Raw genomic sequence first — 25485 nt, forward strand, 5'->3', positions numbered from 1 at the left:
GTGTGAGCGCCTTATCCACCCTAGGGGATATCTCCAAACGTGACCTATCCTCTGGCGGGAAAGGGTACGCCATCAGTAACTTTTTAGAAATTACCAGTTTCTTATCGGGGGAACCCACGCTTCTTCACACACTTCATTCACTCATCTGATGGGGGAACAAAACACTGGCTGTTTTTTCTCCCCAAACATAAAACCCCTTTTTTGTGGCACTTGGGTTAATGTCAGAAATGTGTAACACATTTTTAATTGCCGAGATCATGCAACGGCTGTACCTAGTGGATTGTGTATATGTCTCAACCTCGTCGACACTGGAGTCAGACTCCGTGTCGACATCTGTGTCTGCCATCTGAGGTAGCGGGCGTTTTTGAGCCCCTGATGGCCTTTGAGACGCCTGGGCAAGCGCGGGCTGAGAAGCCGGCTGTCCCACAGCTGTTACGTCAGCCAGCCTTTTATGTAAGGAGTTGACACTGTCGGTTAATACCTTCCACCTATCCATCCACTCAGATGTCGGCCCCGCAGGGGGTGACATCATATTTATCGGCATCTGCTCCGCCTCCACATAAGCCTCCTCATCAAACATGTCGACACAGCCGTACCGACACACCGCACACACACAGGGAATGCTCTGACTGAGGACAGGACCCCACAAAGCCCTTTGGGGAGACAGAGAGAGAGTATGCCAGCACACACCAGAGCGCTATATATACACACAGGGATTAACACTGTAACTGAGTGATTTTCCCAATAGCTGCTTATATATATACTGCTGCGCCTAAATTTAGTGCCCCCACTCTCTTTTTTACCCTTTGTAGTCTTGAAAACTGCAGGGGAGAGCCTGGGAGCGATCCCTCCAGCGGAGCTGTGAGGGAAAAATGGCGCCAGTGTGCTGAGGGAGATAGCCCCGCCCCTTTTTCGGCGGGCTTCTCCCGCTTTTTTATGGATCTCTGGCAGGGGTATTTTTCACATATATAGCCTCTAGGACTATATATTGTGATTTTTTTTTGCCAGCCAAGGTGTTAATATTGCTGCTCAGGGCGCCCCCCCCCCCCCCAGCGCCCTGCACCCATCAGTGACCGGAGTGTGAGGTGTGCATGAGGAGCAATGGCGCACAGCTGCAGTTTTGTGCGCTACCTTGTTGAAGACCGAAGTCTTCTGTCGCCGATTTTCAGGACCATCTTCTTGCTTCTGGCTCTGTAAGGGGGACGGCGGCGCGGCTCCGGGACCGGACGATCGAGGTCGGGCCCTGTGTTCGATCCCTCTGGAGCTAATGGTGTCCAGTAGCCTAAGAAGCCCAAGCTAGCTGCAAGCAGGTAGGTTCGCTTCTTCTCCCCTTAGTCCCTCGTAGCAGTGAGTCTGTTGCCAGCAGATCTCACTGAAAATAAAAAACCTAAAATTATACTTTCTTTTCTAGGAGCTCAGGAGAGCCCCTAGTGTGCATCCAGCTCAGCCGGGCACAAGATTCTAACTGAGGTCTGGAGGAGGGTCATAGAGGGAGGAGCTAGTGCACACCAGGTAGTCCTAAAGCTTTCTTTCGTTGTGCCCAGTCTCCTGCGGAGCCGCTATTCCCCATGGTCCTTACGGAGTCCCAGCATCCACTTAGGACGTCAGAGAAATAGGATTTTAATACCTACCGGTAAATCCTTTTCTCCTAGTCCGTAGAGGATGCTGGGGACTCCAAAAGGACCATGGGGTATAGACGGGATCCGCAGGAGACATGGGCACACTAAAAAGACTTTGACTGGGTGTGAACTGGCTCCTCCCTCTATGCCCCTTCTCCAGACCTCAGTTATAGGAACTGTGCCCAGGAGAGACGGACATTTCGAGGAAAGGATTTTTGTTAAACTAAGGGCGAGAGACATACCAGCTCACACCACAAACACACCGTACATCTGGATTAGCAGGAATATCAGATAACAGTATGAACTAACAACAGCAACAAGCTGAATATAACTGATACACAGCCTTCGTGTAACCAAAAAAAAACAAGTATCAATACAACTGCAAGTAACAGTCCACACTGGGATGGGCGCCCAGCATCCTCTACGGACTAAGAGAAAAGGATTTACCGGTAGGTAGTAAATTCCTATTTTCTCTTACGTCCTAGAGGATGCTGGGGACTCCAAAAGGACCATGGGGTCTATACCAAAGCTCCAGACCGGTCGGGAGAGTGCGGATGACTCTGCAGCACCGATTGAGCAAACATGAGGTCCTCCTCAGCCAGGGTATCAAACTTATAGAACTTAGCAAAAGTGTTTGAACCCGACCACGTAGTTGCTCGGCAAAGTTGAAGCGCCGAGACCCCTCGGGCAGCCGCCCAAGAAGAGCCCACCTTCCTGGTAGAATGGGCCTTTACTGACTTCGGCAACGGCAACCCAGCCGAAGAACGAGCGTGCTGAATCGTATTACAAATCCAGCGTGCAATAGTCTGCTTGGAAGCAGGATTTCCAATCTCGTTGGAAGCATACAGGACAAACAGAGCTTCCGGTTTCCTAACAGCCGTTCTGGCGACATAAATTTTCAAAGTTCTTACGGCATCAAGAGATTTTGGGACTGGCACAGCATCCGTAGCCACAGGTACCACAATAGGTTGATTTATGTGAAACGAAGAAACCACCTTCGGCAGAAATTGTTGACGAGTCCTCAATTCCGCTCTATCCGCATGAAAAATCAAATATGGGCTCTTGTGAGACAAAGCCGCCAACTCTGACACTCGTCTGGCAGACGCCAAAGCCAAAAGCATGACCACTTTCCAAGTGAGAAACTTTAACTCAACCTTTCGCAAAAGTTCAAACCAGTGAGACATAAGAAACTGTAACACCACTTCAAGATCCCACGGTGCCACAAATGGAGGATGGATACGCAGCACTCCCTTCACAAAAGTTTGAACCTCAGGAAGGGCGGCCAATTCTTTTTGAAACAAAATAGGTAAAGCCAAAATTTGCACTTTGATGGAACCCAATTTCAGGCCTGCATCCACGCCTGCCTGCAAAAAATGAAGGAAACGACCCAAATGAAATTCCTCCGCAGGAGCTGTTTTGGATTCACACCACGACACATATTTTTTCCAAATACGGTGATAATGTTTTGCCGTGACCTCCTTTCTAGCCTTAAGGAGAGTAGGGATGACTTCCCCGGGAATACCTTTACGAGCTGGGATTTGGCGTTCAACCTCCACGCCGTCAAACGCAGCAAGTCTGGAAACACGCATGGCCCCTGCAGTAACAGGTACTCTCTCATAGGAAGTGGCCAAGGATCTTCTATGAGCAATTCCCGAAGATCCGGATACCAGGCCCTCCGTGGCCAATCTGGAACGAGTATTGCCTGTACCCTTGTTCGTCTTATGATCCTCAGCACTCTGGGAATGAGAGGAAGCGGGGGGAACACATACACCGACTGAAACACCCACGGAGTTACCAGGGCGTCCACTGCACTTGTGTGGGGGTCCCTCGACCTGGAACAATACCTCGGAAGCTTCTTGTTGAGGCGAGACGCCATCATGTCTATTTGAGGAATTCCCCAACGCCTTGTCACTTCTGCAAACACCTCTGGATGAAGGGCCCACTCTCCTGGATGGAGATCGTGTCTGCTGAGAAAGTCTACTTCCCAGTTGTCCACGCCCGGAAGGAAAACTGCTGACAGAGCGCTCACGTGCTGTTTCGCCCAGCGGAGAACTCTTGTGGCCTCCGCCATTGCCGCCCTGCTCTTTGTTCCGCCCTGGCGGTTTACGTACGCCACCGCCGTTATGTTGTCCGACTGGTTCAGGACAGGTAGACCTTGAAGAAGATTCTTCACTTGCAGGAGGCCGTTGTAAATTGCTCTTAACTCGAGTACATTTATGTGGAGACAAGATTCCTGGCTTGACCATTTTCCCTGGAAGCTTCTTCCTTGTGTGACTGCACCCCAGCCTCGGAGACTTGCATCTGTGGTCAGCAGGACCCAATGCTGGATTCCGAACCTGCGTCCCTCTAGAAGGTGAGAACTTTGCAGCCACCACAGGAGAGAAATTCTGGTCCTGGAAGATAGACTTATTTTCCAGTGCATGTGCAGGTGAGACCCAGACCATTTGTTCAGCAGATCCCACTGAAACACCCGGGCACGAAACCTGCCAAACGGAATGGCTTTGTAAGCCTCAACCATCTTCCCTAGCACTCGAGTGCATTGATGAATCGACACTCTTGCCAGTTTCAGAATCTCCTTGACCATGGTCTGGATTTCCAGAGTTTTTTCCGTCGGAAGAAACACTCTCCGTAGTTCCGTGTCTAGGATCATGCCCAAGAAGGACAGCCGAGATGTCGGAATCAACTGAGACTTTGGCAAATTGAGAACCCAACCATGATGTTGCAGAACCGTCAGGGAGAGTTCTACACTTCTTAGCAACTGCTCTTTTGATCTCGCCTTTATCAGGAGATAGTCCAAGTACGGGATAATTGTGACACCCTGCTTGAGTAGGAGTACCATCATTTCCGCCATCACCTTGGTAAAGACCCTCGGGGCCGTGGAAAGCCCAAAAACGGCAACGTCTGACAATCCTGCACCGCAAATCTTAGGAAGGCCTGATGAGGAGGATATATCGGGACGTGTAAGTAGGCATCCTTTATGTCGACTGACGCCATAAAATCCCCCCCTTCTAAGCTGGAGATCACAGCTCGAAGAGATTCCATCTTGAACTTGAAAGTTTTTAAGAATGGATTGAGGAATTTTAGGTTCAGAATCGGTCTGACCGAGCCGTCCGGCTTCGGCACGACAAAGAGGCTCGAATAGAACCCTTTCCCCCGTTGGGGACGGGGAAACCGGAACAATGACCCTCTGTTGACAAAGCTTTTGTATCGCAGCGTTTACTACTTCTCTTTCTGGAAGAGAAACTGGCAAGGCTGATTTGAAAACTCCAGTTTGTACCCTTGGGACACTATGTCTAACACCCAAGGATCCAGGGCCGATTGAAGATTCGGAGACGCCCCACTCCCCCCCCCACCGGCACGGACTCCCGTAGGGGAGCCCCAGCGTCATGCGGTGGACTTGGCAGAGGCAGGGGAGGACTTTTGGTCCTGGGCGCCAGACACAGCAGGCGACCTTTTTCCCCTTCCTCTACCCTTTGAAGCGAGGAAAGACGAACCCCTTCCTTTTTTGTATTTATTAGGCCGAAAGGACTGCATCCGATAATGGGGTGCCTTTTTCTGTTGTGCGGGAACATAAGGAAGAAAAGATGACTTACCCGCAGTAGCGGTAGACACCAGGTCAGCAAGGCCGTCACCAAACAAGACACCACCTTTAAAATGGAGAGCTTCCATAGCTTTCTTTGAGTCGGCATCAGCATTCCATTGATGAATCCACAGCGCCCTCCTGGCCGAGACCGCCATGGCATTGGCCCTTGATCCCAAGAGGCCAATATCCCTCGCCGCATCCTTCAGGTAATCTGCAGCGTCCTTGATATAGCCAAGAGTCAAAAGAATGTTATCCTTATCAAGGGTATCCATATCGGAAGCTAAATTATCAGCCCACTTAGCAATAGCACTACTCACCCACACCGACACCACAGCAGGCCTGAGTAGTGCACCAGTAGTAACGAAAATGGCCTTCAATGTCGTCTCCTGCTTGCAATCCACCGGATCCTTGAGGGCAGCCGTGTCAGGAGACGGAAGCGCCACCTTCTTGGACAGTCGGGACAGAGCCTTGTCCACGTTGGGTGATGACTCCCATTTTTCCCTGTCGTCAGAATGGAAAGGATATGCCATAAAAATTCTCTTGGGAATCTGCCACCTCTTGTCAGGCGACTCCCAAGCCTTTTCACAAAGAGCGTTAAGTTCATGAGAGGGGGGAAACTTCACCTCAGGCTTTTTCCCTTTAAATAAACAAACCCTTGTATCCGTAACCGGAGGTTCCTCAGAAATATGTAAAACATCTTTAATAACCACAATCATGTACTGAATACTCAACCACTTTCGGATGTAAACTGGCTTCATTGAAGTCGACACTGGAATCAGAGTCTGTGTCTGTATCGGTATCTGCCATCTGGGTAAATGAACGTTTTTGTGACCCTGAGGGGGTCTGCACCTGAGACAAAGCGTCCTCCATGGATTTTCTCCATGCTTGTGTCTGAGAATCAGATTTATTCAGCCTCTTAGACAATAACGCCACATTTGCATTCAATGTACTCAATATATTTACCCAATCTGCAGTCGGCTGTGCTGACAGTCATTCCCGAATCTTTCTCCGCGCCCCCAGAAACTTCCTCCAGGGAGGAACACTCAGCCTCAGACATGTCGACACGCAGTACCGACACACCCACACCAGCCAAATAAAGGGGACAGACCCACAGGAAAGCCTGTAGAGAGAACACAGAGGGAGTATGCCAGCTCACACCTCAGCGCCCATATACTACTAAAGAAATAATATATGATGGCTGCGCTGTAATTATACATACATTTATAGCACCAAATTGCTTGTGCCCCCCCACCCCCTCCCCGTTTTGCTCCCCGGTACTTGTAAGGAGAAGTGGAGGTCCGGGCCAGCGTCTCTGCAGCGGCTGTGAAGAGAGAAAATGGCGCGCTGTAGTCCCGCTTAAATTTGAAAATTTTTATACTGGCGGGGGTATCGTATACGGTGCCCAAGCACCGAATACGCCTCTCTAGCCAGTGAATTGATCCTCAGTAACTTGCTGCCCAGGGCGCTCCCCCCCAGCGCCCTGCACCCTGTGAGTGCCGTTGTTGTGTGGGAGCATGGAGCGCTGCGCTGTACCACCGTTACTGAAGTCTTCTGCCGTCACTGAAGTCTTCTGTTCTTCTAATACTCACCCGGCTTCTTTCTTCTGGCTTCTGTGAGGGGACGGCGCGGCTCCGGGAACAAGCAGCTAGGCGCACCAAGTGATCGTACCCTCTGGAGCTAATGGTGTCCAGTAGCCGAAGAAGCAGAGCCCTTGAACTAAGAAGAAGTAGGTCTGACTTCTCTCCCCTCAGTCCCACGATGCAGGAACCCTGTAGCCAGCAGGTCTCCCTGAAAATAAAAAAACCTAACAAAAGTCTTTCCAGAGAAACTCAGTAGAGCTCCCCTAGTGTGTGTCCAGTCACTCCTGGGCACAGAATCTAACTGAGGTCTGGAGGAGGGACATAGAGGGAGGAGCCAGTTAGTTAAGGTAGGGATGAACACCAGAGACAGAGCTTTACTTATTTGTGAGGGTAAAGGATCAAGAGGAGAGGTAGTAGAGAAGCAGGATGAGAAGAGTGATGATACTTCATCTTCATTTGTGGGAGCAAATGAAGAGAGTGCCAGAGGGTTCAGGTAAAGAACAGAGCAGGTCACTGGCTGCCGAAGAGCATACCATTTCATCTCGGATCTTATTATTCTTCTCCTTGAAGTAGGAAGCAAGATCCTGTGCCATGATAGTGGCTGGTGGGGTAGGTGAGGGAGGATTCAGAAGTGATTTAAATGTATAAAATAGTCGTTTTGGGTTAGAGGCTTGAGCAGAGATAAGAGTTTTGAAATATATTTGTTTGGCAGTGTCCAGGGCATTTCTTTAAGAGTGGCAGACAGTCTTATATGTGAGGAAGTCACTTGAAATAATAGGATTTTAATTACCTGCCGGTAAATCCTTTTCTCGTTGTCCGTAGAGGATGCTGGGGTCCATATTAGTACCATGGGGTATAGACGGGTCCACCAGGAGCCATTGGCACTTTAAGAGTTTAATAGTGTGGGCTGGCTCCTCCCTCTATGCCCCTCCTACCAGACTCAGTCTAGAAACTGTGCCCGGGGAGATGACATACTTCGAGAGAAGGAATTACACAGATAGTGGCGAGATTCATAAAAGCTCACACAAACATGCGAATCCGGCCAACATGCCGGAACAACTCAGCAACAGCTGAAACATAAATAACTCAGAACTTACCTAGGAACCAGGTAACACAGAACCATAAACCCAAGGCAGGAAAACGAAGCGCTGGGCGGGCGCCCAGCATCATCTACGGACTACGAGAAAAGGATTTACCGGCAGGTAATTAAAATCCTATTTTCTCTTACGTCCCAGAGGATGCTGGGGTCCATATTAGTACTATGGGGATGTACCAAAGCTCCCAGTACGGGAGGGAGAGCGCGGAGGCTCCTGCAATACTGCTTGTCCAAACTTGGTCATCAGAGGCCAGAGTATCGAATTTGTAAAACTTGGCAAACGTGTTCGAACCAGACCAAGTAGCAGCTTGGCACAGCTGTAAGGCCGAGACACCACGGGCAGCAGCCCAGGAAGAACCCACTTTACGAGTAGAGCAGGCCTTAACCGTTTTCGGACACGGCAATCCTGCTGTAGAATACGCATGCTGGATAGTGAACCTGATCCAGCACGAAATCGACTGCTTAGAAGCAGGACACCCAATTTTCTTGGGATCGTAGAGGACAAATAGGAGAGTCAGATTTCCTATGACGAGCAGTCCTCTTCACATAGATCTTCAAAGCCCGGACAACATCCAAGGCCTTTGAAGCAATTGAGGAGTCAGTAGCCACTGGCACCACAATAGGTTGGTTGATATGGAAAGCCGATACAACCTTAGGCAGGAACTGTGGACGAGTCCTAAGCTCCGCCCTGTCTTCATGGAAGATCAGATAAGGACTTTTGCAAGATAAAGCCCCCAATTCCGACACGCGTCGAGCAGAAGCCAAGGCCAACAAATTGACCGCCTTCCATGTGAGAAACTTGATGTCAGCCTCCAGTAGAGGCTCAAACCATGCTGATTGTAGGAACTGCAACACCACATCTAGAGCCCAGGGTGCCGTGGGCGCCACAAAGGGAGGCTGGATGTGCAGAACCCCTTTCAAAAAGGTCTGAACCTCAGGGAGGACAGACAATTGTTTTTGAAAGAAGATGGACAAAGCAGAGATTTGGACCTTGATGGATCCCGATCTCAGGCCCATATCTACACCTGCCTGCAGGAAAAGGTGAAAACGTCCAAGTTGAAACTCCACCGCAGGAAACTTCCTGGCTTCACACCAAGAAACATATTTCTTCCAATTACGGTGGTAATGTTTAGACGTCACCCCCTTCCTAGCCTGAATCAGGGTAGGAATGACCTCACTCAGAATACCTTTCCAAGCTAAGATCTGGCGTTCAACCATGCCGTCAAACGTAGCCGTGGTAAGTCTTGATAGGCGAACGGCCCCTGCAGCAGCAGATCCTCCCGAAGAGGTAAGGGCCTTGGATCTTCCAGCAGAAGATCCAGTAGATCCGCATACCAAGCCCTCCTTAGCCAGTCCGGAGCAATGAGGATTGCCAGAACCTTTGTTCTTCTTACCAGCTGAAGGACCTTTGGAATCAGAGGAAGTGGAGGGAACACAATACACTGACGGGAACACCCAGGGTGTTACCAGTGCGTCCACTGTCTGCTGAGGAAGTCTGCTTCCCAGTTGTCTACTCCCGGAATCAAGATTGCCGACATCGCTACAGCGTGACTTTCTGCCCAGAGGAGGATTCTTGACACCTCTGACATGGCAGCCCTGCTCTTCGTTACGCCTTGTCGGTTTATGTAGGCCACTGTGGTCACGTTGTCCGACTGCACCTGAACAGCCCGATTCTGTAGAAGGTGTGCTGCTTGCAGAAGGGCGTTGTACACGGCCCTTAGCTCCAGGATGTTTATTGGGAGAAGAGATTCTTGATTCGACCACCTTCCTTGGAAGGTTTCCCCTAGAGCGACTGCTCCCCAACCTGTTAGACTTGCATCCGTGGTTAAAAGGATCCAGTCCTGAATACCGAACCTTCGGCCTTCCAGAAGGTGCAGAAGTTGCAGCCACCAGGGGAGTGAAATCCTGGCTTTCGGAGACAGGCGTATCCTCTTGTGCACGTGTAGGTGAGAGCCCGACCACTGGTCCAATAGGTCCAGCTGAAAAGGACGAGCATGAAACCTGCCGTACTGCAGAGCCTCGTAGGCGGCAACCATCTTCTCCAGAAGGCGTATGCATTGATGAACCGATACCCGGGTAGGCTTAAAAACATCCCGGACCATTGCTTGAATCACCAACGCTTTCTCCACCGGGAGAAATACCCTCTGCACTTCCGTGTCGAGGATCATTCCCAGGAAAGACAGCCGCCTTATCGGTTCCAGATGAGACTTTGGAAGGTTTAGATTCCAACCGTGCCTCCTGAGCAGTTGTGTTGTGAGCACGATGGACCACAACAACCTCTCCCTGGACGACGCCTTGATCATGAGATCAGGAAATCATCCAGATATGGAATTATGTTGCAGAGGAGAACCATCATCTCCGCCATCACCTTGGTGAAGATCCTCGGTGCTGTGGAGAGGCCAAACGGCAGCGCCTGGAAATGATAGTGATCGTCCATCAGAGCAAACCGGAGATATGCTTGATGCGGCTCCCAAATGGGAATGTGGAGGTAAGCATCCTTAATGTCCAGAGACACCAGGAACTCCCCCTCCGTCAGTCCTGAGATAATAGCTCTCAGAGATTCCATCTTGAATTTGAACTCCCTGAGATAAGGGTTCAAAGACTAAGTTTAGAATAGGCCGTATCGAACCATCCGGTTTTGGTACCACAAAAAGGTTAGAATAATAACCCTTGTTCCACTGCTGAAGTGGGACCGGAACAATGACCTGACACCACCAATTTTCTGATGGCCTCCAGAAGAATTGTCCTGTCTGCCAGCAGGGCTGGCAAGCCTGACTTGAAGAAGCGGTGAGGCGGGGAATCTTGAAACTCCAGTCTGTACCCTCTGGACACTATATCCAGTACCCAGGGGTCCAGACCTGACGACACCCAGATGTGGCTGAACTGCTGGAGTCTCACCCCCACCTGATACCCCCTCCAGGCCTAGCTGTCCACCGTCATGCAGAGGACTTAGGTGTATCAGAAGCGGGCTTCTGGGTCTGGGAACCTGCGGGAGCAGGCTTCTTTCCTTTGGCACGACCACCTCTGAAGAAGGTGTTCGAAGGCTTATTCTTTCTAGGCCTCACGGGCCGAAAGGTCTGTGACGTGGTAGATGAAAAAGGCTTCTTCGTAGCCAGTGCAGCTGAGGGGAGAAAAGGAGACTTACCTGCGGTATCGGTGGCAATCCACGCATCCAGCGCCTCCCCAAAAAGAGCCTGACCCTTGTACGGTAGGCCCTCCACACACTTCCTGGATTCCGCGTCCGCAGACCAGTTGCGCAGCCAGAGATTACTGCGAGCCGAGACGGACATGGAGGAGATCCCCGCAGCCATGAAACCCAGGTCTTTCATGGAATCCACCAGGAACCCTACAGAATACTGAATATTACGTAAAAATAAATCAACGTCACCTTTGTCCAGCGTAGTAGATTCCTCCTGCAGAGTGATTAACCACTAGCAATCCAAGCACAGGCTATAGTAGGCCGCAATATAGACCCTGAAGCCGTGTAAATGGATTTCAGCGTAGCATCCACCTTGCGATCTGCCGGGTCCTTTAACACGGTAGATCCCGGGACCGGTAATACCACCTGTTTGGACAGCCTGGAGACAGAGGCGTCGACTATCGGCGGGGACTCCCATCTCTTCCTATCTTCCTCTGGGAAGGGAAAAGCCACCAAGACGCTCTTGGGAATCTGGAATTTCTTTTCCGGAGTTTCCCATGCCTTTTCAAAGATAGCATTCAATTCTTTGGACGCTGGGAATGTGAGGGGGGCTTCTTATTATCTGTAAAGAAGGCCTCCTCCACCTGTTCCGGAGCTGTGTCCGAAATGTGTAAAACATCCCTAACAGCCTCAATCATCAACTGCACCTCCTTGGCAAGTGATGCTGTCCCCCTCAACACATCCCCGTCACCGTCTGCAGTGTCAGAGTCGGTGCCCGTGTCATCCTGCATAATTGCAAGTGCACGTTTGTGAGAATGCACCGCAGGGGACCCAGAGGAGGCAGTATCAGACCATACAACCATAGGGGACTGAAGGACCTGAGTGGCATGCTCAGTCCCAGCAACCCTATCGGAAATCTGAGAAATAGTCCCCCTCAGAGAGACTAACCATTCTGGCTCTCTAGCTGGGATCTGCGCTAAAACAGTGCAATCCTGATTACATGGAATGGAGTCTTCCTGGGAAGACAAAACCACTGCAGCATATGAAACAGTGTCCCCAGACATGTTGTCACACACCCTCAAACACCCCACAAACACACCGGGTACTGGGCAGACAGAGGCTCCTCCGGGCACATTTTCTAAACCGAGTCTGGTAGGAGGGGCATAGAGGGGGGAGCCAGCCCACACTCAAACTCTTAATGTGCCAATGGCTCCTGGAGGACCCGTCTATACCCCATGGTACTAATATGGACCCCAGCATCCTCAAGGACGCAAGAGAAACGAGATTTACGCCACTGACGTTCAAGTTTTCGTGAGAGTTTTTGTAGTTGTTTTGTTAATTTGAAGTGCCATGGTTGACATCTAGGCCTACGTGGAGTGTGATGGGTAGCTGGAGCCACTTCATCAAGGGCTAGTTCTAGAGTCTCGTTCAGGTCCTTATCGCTAATGCCAAGCTTAGTTGGGTCGCAGACTAAGTACCCAGATTGGGGACTTAGTACACTTCTATCGTTCGCCCCCCCCCCCCCCCCCCCGCCATGACCCCCTGGTAACGCTGAGGTAATCTGGAGTCACACCAGAGGAGCTGCGCGTCCCTGTCAGTCAGCGTCTGTATCCATTGTAGAGGGAAAATGGCGCTACTATTTCTATTTATTTAAAGGATTAATATAGTCCCGCTAGGCACCTCATTGTATGTCCTATTATACTAATAATTTACTGCTGACAGTAAAATAATAGAAAATGTGAATTGTGTATTGATTCAATACATTTTATGAAGAATTAGCCTCTGGCTTTTTAAATGAATCTGGACTGCCATACTTGGGTCCTAAAAGGAGGATCTAAAAAGAGCAATTAATGAGTAATTTGGTTGCAACATATCAGGAGCAAGTATTGAGAAAAATAGAGGCTCTGGAGCAGGACAGTCATACCTCTGATAAAACCACCGCCCCAATAGGCAGAGAAACGCACCAGTGATCGGAAACACAACCGCGGAACGCAGATGGAACGCACCGGAAGCCCCGAAACTAGAAGTCGCAGGACGCGACCGTTAACGGCGTCCCCTGCTGCATCGAACTCAGACACACAGTTACCAACAGCAGCGAACAGCTGCCCATAGTGTCTCCGTACCTAGTGGACTCTGTCTTCTAACTAAAAGTTACAGCTGCTTCATACCAGCCACCACAGTGCAGGGAATTTGAGTGCACCTACAAGACAGTGGAAACTGTGTTATATGGTCTCTGGCATATGGTTGGCATCCAACCAGGTGGAACAGGTATACTATCGTTTCAATAAAAGGACATCTCTTCTACATTTTGAAAATCGGTGAAGTATTGCTTACTAATACTATCAAGCAAAAACGGTTACTATACTAACAAAAACCTGCCTCTCCGCTCAAAGCACACGTGTTGCAATTAACAGCAAGCTACTGCATGCCTTACCAATATTGCCTAACTAACCTAAGCATTTTTTGCTAAGACAATGTCTAGTTTTTAATGTTCCTGTGTTGTTTATTGTTTTTAAAGTGATATCACAAATTGTGTTTTTTATATAAGATATAAAATAGTTGTTTGTTAAACCAGCAGCTGAATCAACATTCTATTACTGTGCGCCCATACTAATTTTATATATTTTCTAGGCATTTGTTGGTGGATATCCAGATCCTCCGTGTGTGGGCTGCCAATAGAATAACTATTTTGATTTTTTAAGTAGCGCCCACTATTTGGTTGTGTTGCTTGACAGACACCGCAGGTCTGGAAACCAAGGATGCCTCGGCCAGTCTGGAGCTGTGAGAAGTATTGTACCTCCCTCCTGCTTGAGCTTGCAAAGCACCCTCGGAAGAAGTGAAACTGGTGGGAATATGTATACCAGATTGAAGTCCCACCGTACTGCCAGAGCGTCTACAAAAGCGGCTGAGGAATACCTGGACATGTATACTGGTAGATTGTGATTGTGGCATGATGCCATGAGATCCACTTCTGGTTGACCTCACCTGTCCACTAGATCCTGAAAGACCTTTGGATGTAGAGCCCTGAGTGTATGTCCTGTCGGCTTAGATAGTCCACCTACCAACTGAGAACTCCTGGAATGAACGCTACCAATATTGCTGACAGATGACGCTCTGCACACATAAGGTTGTGTGTCACCTCTCTCATGGCAGCTAAACTTTGCGTGCCTCCCTGATGGTTGAGGTAAGCTACAGCTATAGGCGAGGAGGACCTAGTGAATTCTGGGACCGAAGTGTATTAGCTATTTGGTGCCTGGTTCGTTCCATACCACCTAAACCCCATGGTAAACCTGTGGTGCCTATGAAACCTCAAAAAGAAATGGTGGTTTTCTCTTGTCCCAGCTACAGTGTTACCACATTTGAATATTTATTGTGGTTCAGGGTTTGCTGCTTCAACCTCTTTTTTTATGTAACATAACTTTAATCTAGAACATTTTTCATCACACTACAAAAATACATTTATGTGGCCTCAAAATGTGATTTTTCCAAAGGACATTGAAGTCTTGCACTTACGGCCTGCCTTATTACTGTCCCACCAATATATGTGGCCCCTAGGCACTGGGGTTACAAGTTCTTTAAGAAATCACAGATTAAGAATAACAATGAGTGGTGCGAGGCATGATGTGGGTCACTTGTATCTTACAGTACTTCTGTCTTTTGGAGGTCATTCAGCAGCAGTGGCTACTACTACGCACACGCGGTTCGGCCAATTTCATCTGTCTGCACATGCGCAGCAGTGCCAACGTGCGTGCACGGGGGTCAAAATGCAATCGCATCCCAGGAGGATGCAATCTCATTTTAATTGACGGAGGTGGGCAGCAGGGGGGGGATTACAGCGTTGTGGGGGAGTGGTCCGGCTAATACAGGAATGGCCGGACATTTTCATCCGCTCAGATGAAGAAAATGGCAGCAGTGCAGCCGCATGCGCAGCATGGCAGCCGCAATTCCCTGGTCAGCGATGCAATCTCAACGCTGGGCGGGACATGGCATGCTGTGTGGCCCGCAGCATGCGATCGTACTGAGATCTCACATTTCAAGGGGGATCCGCTCAGTATCCTAGCAGTTGGAAACCCGACGCCAGAATTCAGACACAGCTCGGAATACCAATGCCAAAATACCTACATGGATCACAATGCCGGGAACCCGAACGCAAGTATGCCGGGACTGCTGAGAGGTAAGCCACAGGGGTAGGTTATGTTTAGGCTATTTAGGGTTACAGTGGAAGGTTAGGGTTATGCACCACCAGGGATGGTTAGGTTGTGGGGAAGGAAGGATTAGGGTCAGGCTGCGGGTAAGAAGGGTAAGGGTTGGCATACTTACATAGTAGGTGTCGGGATCCCGAGCATCAGGGTGTCACTGTCTGTGTCCTGACTGCAGTCATCCCAAGCTCCGGGATTCCGATACCATCCCATTTCAAGGTACCCATGCATTGTATTTTAGTCGTATTAGGGGTGCAAATAAGGCATCATTTCTTAAATCTCCATGCAGCTAAATTACAGAGTCCCTGGCATGACAAAAGGGGCACGATTTGAGGATAGCTGTATGTGGACACATCTGGAACAATGCACAGATCTTAAATTGACTTTCAAAACTAGGTCAGTAAAAATCACCTCAGGGTAAATTGTTAAACATCATTCCTCATTCTGGTCTATTTGCTATAATTAGCAGTTGTCCTCATTGCCAGTGTTTGGTTGTCTTTTGTCTGTCTCCTTCTGTGTTTCGCTTTCCCTTTGTCTGCCCCTCCGTCCCTTCTCTACTGTCCTTCTTACACCTCAAACTTTTTTTCTTCTGCCCCTCAGTTTATTTCATCCCTGTGTCTTTCTCCCCCCTCTATTTTGTTCCACCCGCCAGTACCCCCAGTCCTCCTGTCATTTTCAGCTACCGCCTTGCCTCCATCCAGTAACCAGTGGAGTGTCATTGTCCTAGTGGGTGAACAAATGTCCCAATGCGCCCCACACGCCTGCACTCAACAGGTGACCGGTGAAATTGAAAGGTGTAACACATGCGTACCGACGCAATAACTGAATTGAAAATTATCAGTCATCTTTATTATTATATATAGCTATTCTATAATATATGGTATACCCTAATAGTGTAACGTGAAGATTAACAACTCTATAATGCTGTCAGTAACTATTACTTAGCTGCCCATTCATTATCTTAATCATTGGGGGATACCCCGATACCGTAAATACGTAGTGAACTTGCTGCAAGCACTGGAGCAATTAATCATTGCTCCAGTGCGGAGACAGCTGTTCCAATAGCAGTTCTAAAGGTCATCTGTCCCCACAAACCTTTTGGTGAAACCTAGCACTGACAAGTCTGTCTCAGCAGCAGTACCGCGCATGCCGCAACTCGGTTTCATGCATGCGCAACCTCCAGCAGAAGGTGCCAAGCAGTGGCGGGCGATATTAGTGGTTGGAGGCAGCTGGCCAGATCAGGGCTGACAAGTACAGTAAGTAGGAGATACCTACGATACCTCCTACGTTACCTTTATAACTAATAGCACAGACACTTAACGTATACAAAGTAGATGAAGTGATGGTGAATAGACCCCTCAGATGATGACGAATAGACCCCTCAGACTGTTTGGATACACCAGTCCCCAGCTGCAGGGAAGTTGGCCCAATTTGGCACCAGAGCAGGGCAGTGGGTATAAGGCGCCAAGTGCGATCTACAAACAAGCGAGGCCGCTCTATAACAACACTGGTAGTTACTGAGAGGAAGCGCATGCACTCACCCGTCACTCTGACACCTCACACACACTGACAGCGTCGCCGCCACTCCAACATGTGCAGTTGCCGAAACCCGGAACCTGGCAGTAGTGAGCGCCTCACGTCTACTCCGTGACGTCACCGCGCAGCTCCGCCCTGTTGACAGGACGCGAGGTCGTTGCTAGGCTACGGCCCGCTTGCATAGTTACCGAGGGTGCATCTTCCAGCGCCAGCAGCACCGCTCAGTGATCGCCGTCCTGCAGCACCGGAGACATGAAGCGCAAATGTATCTGCGAGATCTGCACCTGCGGGTAGGATATCAGCCGCCTCATGGGGCAGCAGGGGGAGGGGGGCTGCACCGGGGCGTAGGGGCATGGCAGGTCGAAGAGGGAGGGGGGCTTCTCTGCAGCGTGAGGAACTGCAAGTGCCAGGCTTGTGGCTTCGGTGACAGCCAGAGAGACCCGGCTAGTCCAGGCTGCTATAGACAGGATAAGGATACCATGTGTTATCATAATGTACTCACGTGTGTATAGGAATGTCATGCTGTTTGTGTGTAGGAATTACACTACCAGTCAAAAGTTTTGGAACTCCTCCATTTTTCAGTTTTTTTATTGAAGGATACACAGGTTAATGTCTGTTCATACTCTGCAACTAGGGCACAGAGCAAATAGCTGAAAATAAGAAATCAGGGATTAGTTTTAGCAAAATTTAAACCAAATGTCTGACCCATCAAAGTAGCTGTCTTATGCAGAGACACCCACCAATAGCCCCCATGGCACTCTCTGCAATGAAAATCAAATATGGGGCAGATGTATTATTAACCAGGATAAGGGATAAAGAAGTGATAAAGCAGTGATAAGCGCAAGGTGATAACGCACCAGCCAGTCATCCCGGGTATGAAAAATGACAGGAGCTGAATGGCTGGTGCTTTATCATTTCTCTATCCCTTCTCCGGGCTTCCAAATATTGTTGTAGTTCCCACAAATGTGTTGCACTTATAGATTGCTTTTGGGCTATTTTGCTAATAAAAGTATTGCTCTTTTAAATTTTGGCTTAAATATGCCCATGAAATGGAGCTTAGTAAATAAACCCAGCACACCGAGGAACCATCCTTTCGCCCACTCGAAGGCATCCAATAACCCTGCGTGATGATTAAAGATTTAAAATTCTGATTCATCGGTCCATAAGATCTTCCAATAGTACGTTGGCGGTGCTTTGTGCTCCAGGCAAGCCTCTATTTTATTGCTGCAGAATAGCTGTAAGTTTTTAATCCATTACTTTTTTTCCCGAAAAAGGACTTTTTATATATACAGTATTTTTAACCCCTAGCTGTTTACCTTTGAGGTTTATCACTGGTAGTATACTATATACATGCTAAGTGTGTATAGAAATTACATGATGTTTGTATATAGAAATTATATGATTTTTATGTATAGGAATTACATTCCATTTTTTGGGGACTGTCCCGCAGTCTGCGGTGAATAAACGCTGTGTACATGCGCATAGCATCTAATCATGGAAGACAGAAGGACTGGGAGCATCCCAGCAGCTCATAGAGCGCTGAGCATGTCCCCACAGTGACAGAAAATGGGGGCATGGCTTGCGATCGCAGCATTGCCTCAAAGCCATGCCCCCTTTTCTGGAACACGCGCCTCCGGCGTGCAAGAAGTCCCAACTCCGGTTTGAAAGATGTTTGGAGGTATGCAATTATGTGATATTTTGTATGGTAATAATTACTTGCTTTAAGTTTTCAGTAATTACATTTGTGTATAGGAATTTTATGCTACTTGTATACTGGCATTACATGCATATTCAGTAGGTGTACATTATAGTACAACTATGCCCCTATTCTATTCTATTCTATTTGCAGTAAGAGTCGGCGCCACCATTAGGCAGCTTTAGGCAGCTGCATATGAGCGCCGGAACCTGGAGGGCACTGCTGAGTCACCGGCAGCCACCACGGGTCTTATCAGTTACAGCCGCCGCTATCTCCACTGAATCCCTGCACACAGATCTGCTGGTGACTGCACCGCGGGTCCATCTAGTGGCTGCAACAACAGCAGCACTGCTGGTCACATGACTAACATGTCTGCTGTGATGCGCAGTGCTCTCCTCAACTTTTAACCACAGGAAGAGCATGCTGTCTGGCTGTGCTGTTTCCTCTTTTCCCAATCACCCATGGTGAGTCAGGTTGGTGGCTGGCCACTAAAATGCAGGGGAACACGCTGTGTCCCTACTAAGATGAAAGAGCAACAGGCAGGGCCGCCTGAGCCAAATTTTTTTGGTATGCAACTATATATTTTGGTGCCCCTTCATGGGGCGTGGCTTCATGGAGAAGGGGCATGGCCACAGAATAGTATCAATTCACATTTCACAATTCAATAGCAGTCGGTGTGATATGGATAGTATAAGCCCCGTTGTTTATAACAGCAGTCAGTACCATATGGATGATATAACCCCAATGTACATTATAGCACTCAGTGTCATATGTATAATATCCCCCCAATGTCACCAGTACTCACCCCCCGCAGCACATAGTCACCACACTCCCCTCTCTTTCCCCATACATGCACAGTGATCCGCTCCCCTTCTCTCCCCTCCCGGCCAGCACATATAGTAAGCTGCTCACCTCCTCTCCGCTCACCAGTGCTCACCCCCCGCATACCATCCAACATTTTACACATAAAAATCGGTACAAATTAGAAAAGGGGACGTGGAAGTTTGGATAGCCAAAAATCGGGGCACAGACCATGAAAAAAAGGTACTGTACTTGCCAAAAAGGTACAGTTGGAGGGTATGCCCCCCGCAGCACATAGTCACCACTCCCTCCCCCGCACATACACAGTGACCCGTACCTGTCATCCGCTGACTGGATCCCCTTTGAGCGTAGCCACGGCAAAGACAGCAGCAGTCCTGTCCTAGGAACTCAGGGGGTAATTCAGACCTGATTGCTAGGGTGCGTTTTTTGCATCCCTGTGATCAGGTAGTCGCCGCCTACAGGGGTAGGGAGAAATCGCTGTGCAGGGGTGCGATTGCTCGTGCTGGAGAGCAGCACAAACAATAGTTTGTGCAGTCTCTGCTCAGCCCAGGACTTACTCTGCCGCTGCGATGATCGGGGCCGAAGCTGACGTCAGAAACCCTCCCTCCAAATGCCGGGTCCCTCCTGTATTTTTCCGGACACTTCTCTAAAACGGTCAGTTGCCACCCACAAACGGCCACTTCCTGTCAATCTCCTTGCAATCGCCGATGCGTGCGGAGTTTTCGCACCATCCCGTCGCTGACCGGTGATCCCCGTTGCTGCGGACCGTCGCGCACAGTGCAGACCTGATCACAGCCTGTGAGAAAACGCACAGCAGCGATCAGGTCTGAATCGGCCCCTCAGGCTGGAGGTGCCTGCTACTGCTGCAGCTGCTCATCGCGGCCGCACTGCGGCGGAAGTGACAGGAGTAAAGTGGTCACGACGCCAACTTTTAAAATGTGTGGGTCAGGTGTAAGCAGGTTCCATGTCTCCTCTGTACAACAGCACAGTTGTGCGATTGTCAGAGGAGACTGTTGGCAGGCGTCACGCTGCAGTGTGAGTGACAGTAACTCACTGTCACAGAATGCAGCAGCGCTCTTAGCGGTCCAGTTCTCTACGCCGCCGCGTAGCTGGCGTATGCGTCGGGCCAGGCCTGGCAACAGGGGAGGTCTGTGACTGTGTTATACTGACCGTCATGGATGGACTCCTGCTGTCAGGATCAGCTAAAGTAGGGGTGCGGAACCTTTGGCCCTCCAGTTGTTGTTGAACTACACATACCAGCATGCCTTGCTACAGTTTTGCTATTTGTCAATGCTAAAACTGTTGCAGGGCATGCTGGGAAGTGTAGTTCAACAACAGCTGGAGGGCCGAAGGTTCCCCATCCCTGAGTTAAAGTATTAAATCCGGTACATATAATGGGCATTGTGGGGCACACTGGTGTCCATGAGGTGACAATTCAGGAAAGAATGGCTGTACAGAGGGGAATGTAAGAGAAAAACCTAGAAGGTAGAAGGGTATTTTATATGCATACATGTGTGGGCATATATGTATGTATGTACGCTGTGTCCGCAGTGGAAATTCTTATAGCTGTTTAGACTCTTTGAGTGCCGCCAGTGTCCATTGTCTTTTTGCATCTACATTTTTACATTTTGGAGGGCACCAGGGTGCTGTGTCTTATTAATTGAGTGCCGGGCATCACGGTGGACTATATATATATATATCTCCTATATAATAGCCCAGATCTGTGAATCTGTGTCTGTGTGGATAATGCTGGGCGTGGCTAGGAGCTCTCATTGGTTTAGCAGCAGGTCTATCACACCCAGTCCACAGCTGATTGGGCGAGAAACGCCCTCCCACACAGGTTACATCCAATGGGAGGCTCTGCCCTTTGACTGCTGTGTGTTCCTAGAGCAGGATTAACAATGGGGCTGATGGAGCTGCAGCTCCAGGTCCACACCCCAAAATAGGCCAACTGCATCTGTAGCAACATACCCTCCAACAATTTACACATAAAAATCGCTACAAATTCGAAAAGGGGGCATGGTCACTGGTACAGTGGCGTGGCCACGTCCCTTTTCCTATACAGGTACACCACCAATTTTCCAGCAACCGATGATCCGGAACCTCTTTTAATCCGGACAATTTTGATTTGTCCGGATTAAAGGGGATTAGGGACATCCTTTAATCCGGAACATTTTCTGCGCATGGGCGTAACACACAATACGCGCAAGTGTCAGTGGGTACAGCTTCCACGGACACTGCAGGTGACACAGCAAGCATCAGTGGGGCTGTTGTGTCCAAGGTCACAGCAAGTACCGCAAATGGGCGGAACACACAGCCTGAGCCTGATACCTGTTTTGCTTATAAACAGTTTTGCATACACTACTGTGTTTATTCATTAATTAATATTATACTGTAGCATATATTTTACTATTTATTGCTTTAGAAATGTTCTGAAGGTGCAAAATTAGTTTCCACCGTTAATCCGGCAAAATCGATAATCCGGCACGGCACTGGAACCAAGGATGCCTGAAAATCGGTGGTGTACCTGTACTTTCAATGGAAGTTTGGAGAGCCAAAAATCGGTACAGACCATAAAAAAAAGGTACTGACCTGCCAGAGACTGGGCTACTTGTTATGAGCCACGGCTGTGGCTCATTCCTGTTTTGCGTTTTGGTTATGTATTTTATGTTAATACTTCTGTTTATGTTCCCCGTGGGAGTCATGGGGTGTTCGGAGCTCACCCTTAAAGAGAGGGTACTGTTATGAACCACAGGTAGTGGTTCATTCCTATTCTATGTTTATAGTTGTCTTGCAGGCCAGGATTTCCCGTTGCTCTGGTTTGAGAAGACTCTTGTTTCCTGCCGGTGGTGAGTCTGTGTGATTGCAGCTTGTTCCCATGTGTTCAGCCTCACCTGTCTGTTGATTGCACCTCTCAGTTGTGCAGCAGGGCAGCTGCACGACATAATTAATTAAGACTCTCTGTTATATTCTGGCTCAGTGCAATTCACAGACGCTGGTGATATTTCAGAGTTCCAGGGTTCTTGAGTTCTGAGCTAGTCCCTGCCAGTTCCTGAGCTCCTGTCTAGCAGTGTCTGTCTAGCTGCTTCCAGTGTCGGTTCCAGTGTCGGTTGCAGTGTCTGATCCCGTGTCCTGCCGTGAAGCGTTCCTGTCCAGAAGTCCTGTGGCTTTGTCTGTGCCTGGTCGAGTATCTGGCTTCTTGGTGTCCACCGGTCTGTCGTTTGGGATTCTGCCTGTCCTCCGGTTCTGAGAGTCTGTGTCGGCTACATTGGGGGTTCCTGTCCGTTTGCCAGTATTGGTACCGGTTCTGTGAGTAGCGGCTTTGCCGCGTCCGTTGTCCTAGGCCGCAGTATTCTTTGGTTATATTTTGTTACTGGTGTTTTGCAGAGGGTTCTGCTTATGCTGTCACCGCCGGTACACAACAGTATTGTGTCGGCGAGTGGACAGCATTTCCTTTGTTTTTCTTTTCCTTTGGCGGCGTGCCGCACATATATTTAGTTTTAGGGTTGTTAGTAGCCCCTAGCCTTCTGTTTGCTTTAGTTAGAGGTCCCCTTGTTATTATCCTGTCTCGGTTCACGCCTTGTCTCACTCTAAGACCTGGGGGCATCGGAGTTGGGCAGACCTAATCCGCCCTTCAAATGCGGCTGCCGTGGGCCCAAGAAACCATAGTCACTAAGGCGTGAACTGACCACACGGGTGAAACAATGGAGGTAGGGTGCTAGGGGCTATTTCCACGCCACACCTTATTTCAGCATCACGTTCTGGTGCTCTGGACTCACTACGCAACATCTCCCTTGTTCTGAGCACCAGGAACCTAACATTATCACCAGCCATACAACAAAAAATAAATAAAGCTTTTTCTTTTTTGGCCCAGTCCAGAGTCCTGTCAAGAATCCAGTCCTGTCTAGAACTCAGTGTGCAGAATCCAGTCCGGTGTTTAGAATCCAGTACTGTCTAGAATTCAGTGTGCAGAATCCAGTCCTGTCAAGAATCCAGTCCTGTCTAGAACTCCGTGTGCAGAATCCAGTCCGGTGTTTAGAATCCAGTCCTGTCTAGAATTCAGTGTGCAGAATCCAGTCCGGTGTTTAAAAATCCAGTCCAGTCTTGTCTAGTTTAAAAGTCCAGTCTTGTCTTGTCTAGAATCTTGTCTAGAATCTTGTCTTAGAATCATGTCTAGTCTTGTCTAGTTTGAAATCCTCCTATGCCTACTATGCAAGCCCTGCAAGCATCTGTCTCAGCCCTGAACTCTGCTTTCAGTGCTTTGAAACCAGAGCGGCTGGAAGTTTTGCAGCAATCCTTAAAGCAACTGCAAAACCTTCTGACCAAAATTTTGCTTATTTTGCCAGAAGTAGTTGAGAGTTCATTCTCTAAAGAGACTCTTGTTCACAGTATGGTGACAAGTGAATCCTCAGTTTTAATTAGAGAGAAAAAGTTTTAAAGTTTTCTGCGGCCCAGGCTCTCAGAAGAGGAGCGTCTGCGTCGCAGAAACTTAGATTTATGCCTATATTGTGGGGGTTTAGGCCACTATCTGCAGACCTGTGAGTTGCGCAAGCCAAAGTGTGTCAACAAGTCCTGCCCTCTGGCCAAGTTGAGTCAGGATACAAGACCTACTCCTGTCTCTACTGTGGCAGAGGTACTTGTCACACAACCCACACTAAAAAGCACTCTGTCCTATAATTGGGGTCCTTGGGCTATGGAGCCCCATTATAGATTCAGGAACCAAAGGAGAATGTTTCTCTCCTCTCTTGATTTTCCTGTTGAAGCAGAGTTGCAAACCCCTGGAGCGGTACCCGATGCCCAGAGTTCTGGAGCGGTACCCGATGCCCAGAGTCCTGGAGCGGTACCCGATGCCCAGAGTCCTGGAGCGGTACCCGATGCCCAGAGTCCTGGAGCGGTACCCGATGCCCAGAGTCCTGGAGCGGTACCCGATGCCCAGAGTCCTGGAGCGGTACCCGATGCCCAGAGTCCTGGAGCGGTACCCGATGCCCAGAGTCCTGGAGCGGTACCCGATGCTCTAGGTTATAGAGGGACATCGAATATTATAGCTCAGGTGTCAATACCAGAAGGGGTCTCAGAAGCTGTTACCCCAGGTAGAGACTTGAAAAGCGCAACTCCAGAGAAGGTGTCTAAAACCATAGTTCTAGAAGGGAACTCGAGAAGCAAAACCCCAGAAGGGATCTTTGAAGTAATATCCCCAAGTGGGGAGAGACAAAGCCCCAAAGAAGGGTCTAGAAGTCGCTTCCCCAGGAAAGGACTCAAGAGGCATAGCGTTAGTGGAGGTTCTGAAGGTTAAAGCTTCAGCAAAAGTCCCGGAAGTCATAGTCCCGGGAGAAGTTTCGATAATTATCGACTCAGAGAGGGAGGCCGACGGCCCGGCCCCAGAAAGGGAGGCCGACGGCCCGGTCCCAGTAAAAGAATCCGAGGTGCTGACCCCAGCGGGGTTCCCGAAGGCCACTGCCCCAGCGGTGTTCCCGAAGGCCACTGCCCCAGCGGTGTTCCCGAAGGCCACTGCCCCAGCGGGGTTCCCGAAGGCCACTGCCCCAGCGGGGTTCCCGAAGGCCACTGCCCCGGGTGGGGTTCAGAAAGTCACTGCCCCGGGTGGGGTTCCGAGGGCCACTGCCCCAGGTGGTGTTCAGAAAGTCTTAGCCTCGAGTAAGGTCAATAGTGACCAGGTCCTAGCAAAGCACTCTAGTCAGTCAGATGGGAAGGAAGCAGATCCTGACTCTGTTGATATCTCAACATCTATAATCTTTGATGGGGACTTAGTCCAATTTCTGGCGCTTTACAAACACTATGACACCATTTTGTTGTCTAGACCATTTCTGGGCATCACTTCAGAGAACCTTGTGCTCTATCTGATATATTCCTTTAGAGGAGAGCCTTTTGAGTGGGCGACCAGCCTAATGAAAGCTGAAGATCCCATTCTTCAGGATCCCCAGCATTCAGTGATGCAGTTATTAAAAGATATGGTTCCAAAGAAATTGGTTCAGGTTCCTCTAGGTCACCCGTCTTATCTGCTGAGAGTTCACCGTATACTGTAAACTCGGCACAAGAGTCTCAGCCCGTTGTTTTGACTGCAGGATGTGCTTTTCTGTCTTCTTCTAATAGTAGTACTTTGCCTGAAAGTTCAGCTCCCAGGGTTAAGAAACCAATCTCTGATTTGAACCCAGCCTTGCTGGGAGGTACCATCAGTTCAGACAATATTTGGGGAATTA

The 25485-nt window shown here is 49.3% G+C and overlaps 2 protein-coding genes across 4 annotated transcripts in view; one reads left to right on the top strand and one right to left on the bottom strand.

Annotated features, from left to right (window-relative positions):
• The window catches only part of EFL1 (elongation factor like GTPase 1), a 651720-nt gene extending 634860 nt beyond the window's left edge, over positions 1 to 16860 (bottom strand). The window contains exon 1 of the mRNA XM_063925942.1: positions 16758 to 16860. The gene's annotated coding sequence lies outside the window, so the exon portion shown is untranslated. The remainder of the gene's footprint in view (positions 1 to 16757) is intronic.
• The window catches only part of SAXO2 (stabilizer of axonemal microtubules 2), a 128406-nt gene continuing 119373 nt past the window's right edge, over positions 16453 to 25485 (top strand). For 2 of the 3 annotated variants that reach the window (XM_063925944.1, XM_063925943.1), the window contains exon 1: positions 16902 to 17042. In XM_063925944.1, coding sequence (XP_063782014.1) covers positions 17005 to 17042 — 38 coding nt within the window. In that variant the 5' untranslated portion in view covers positions 16902 to 17004. Of the gene's footprint in view, positions 16473 to 16901; positions 17043 to 25485 lie in introns of those variants that run through there. The other variant, XM_063925945.1, reaches the window with a different exon arrangement.

This window comes from Pseudophryne corroboree, chromosome 6 (assembly GCF_028390025.1).
Source record: "Pseudophryne corroboree isolate aPseCor3 chromosome 6, aPseCor3.hap2, whole genome shotgun sequence".
In the NCBI taxonomy this organism is placed as follows: domain Eukaryota; kingdom Metazoa; phylum Chordata; class Amphibia; order Anura; family Myobatrachidae; genus Pseudophryne; species Pseudophryne corroboree.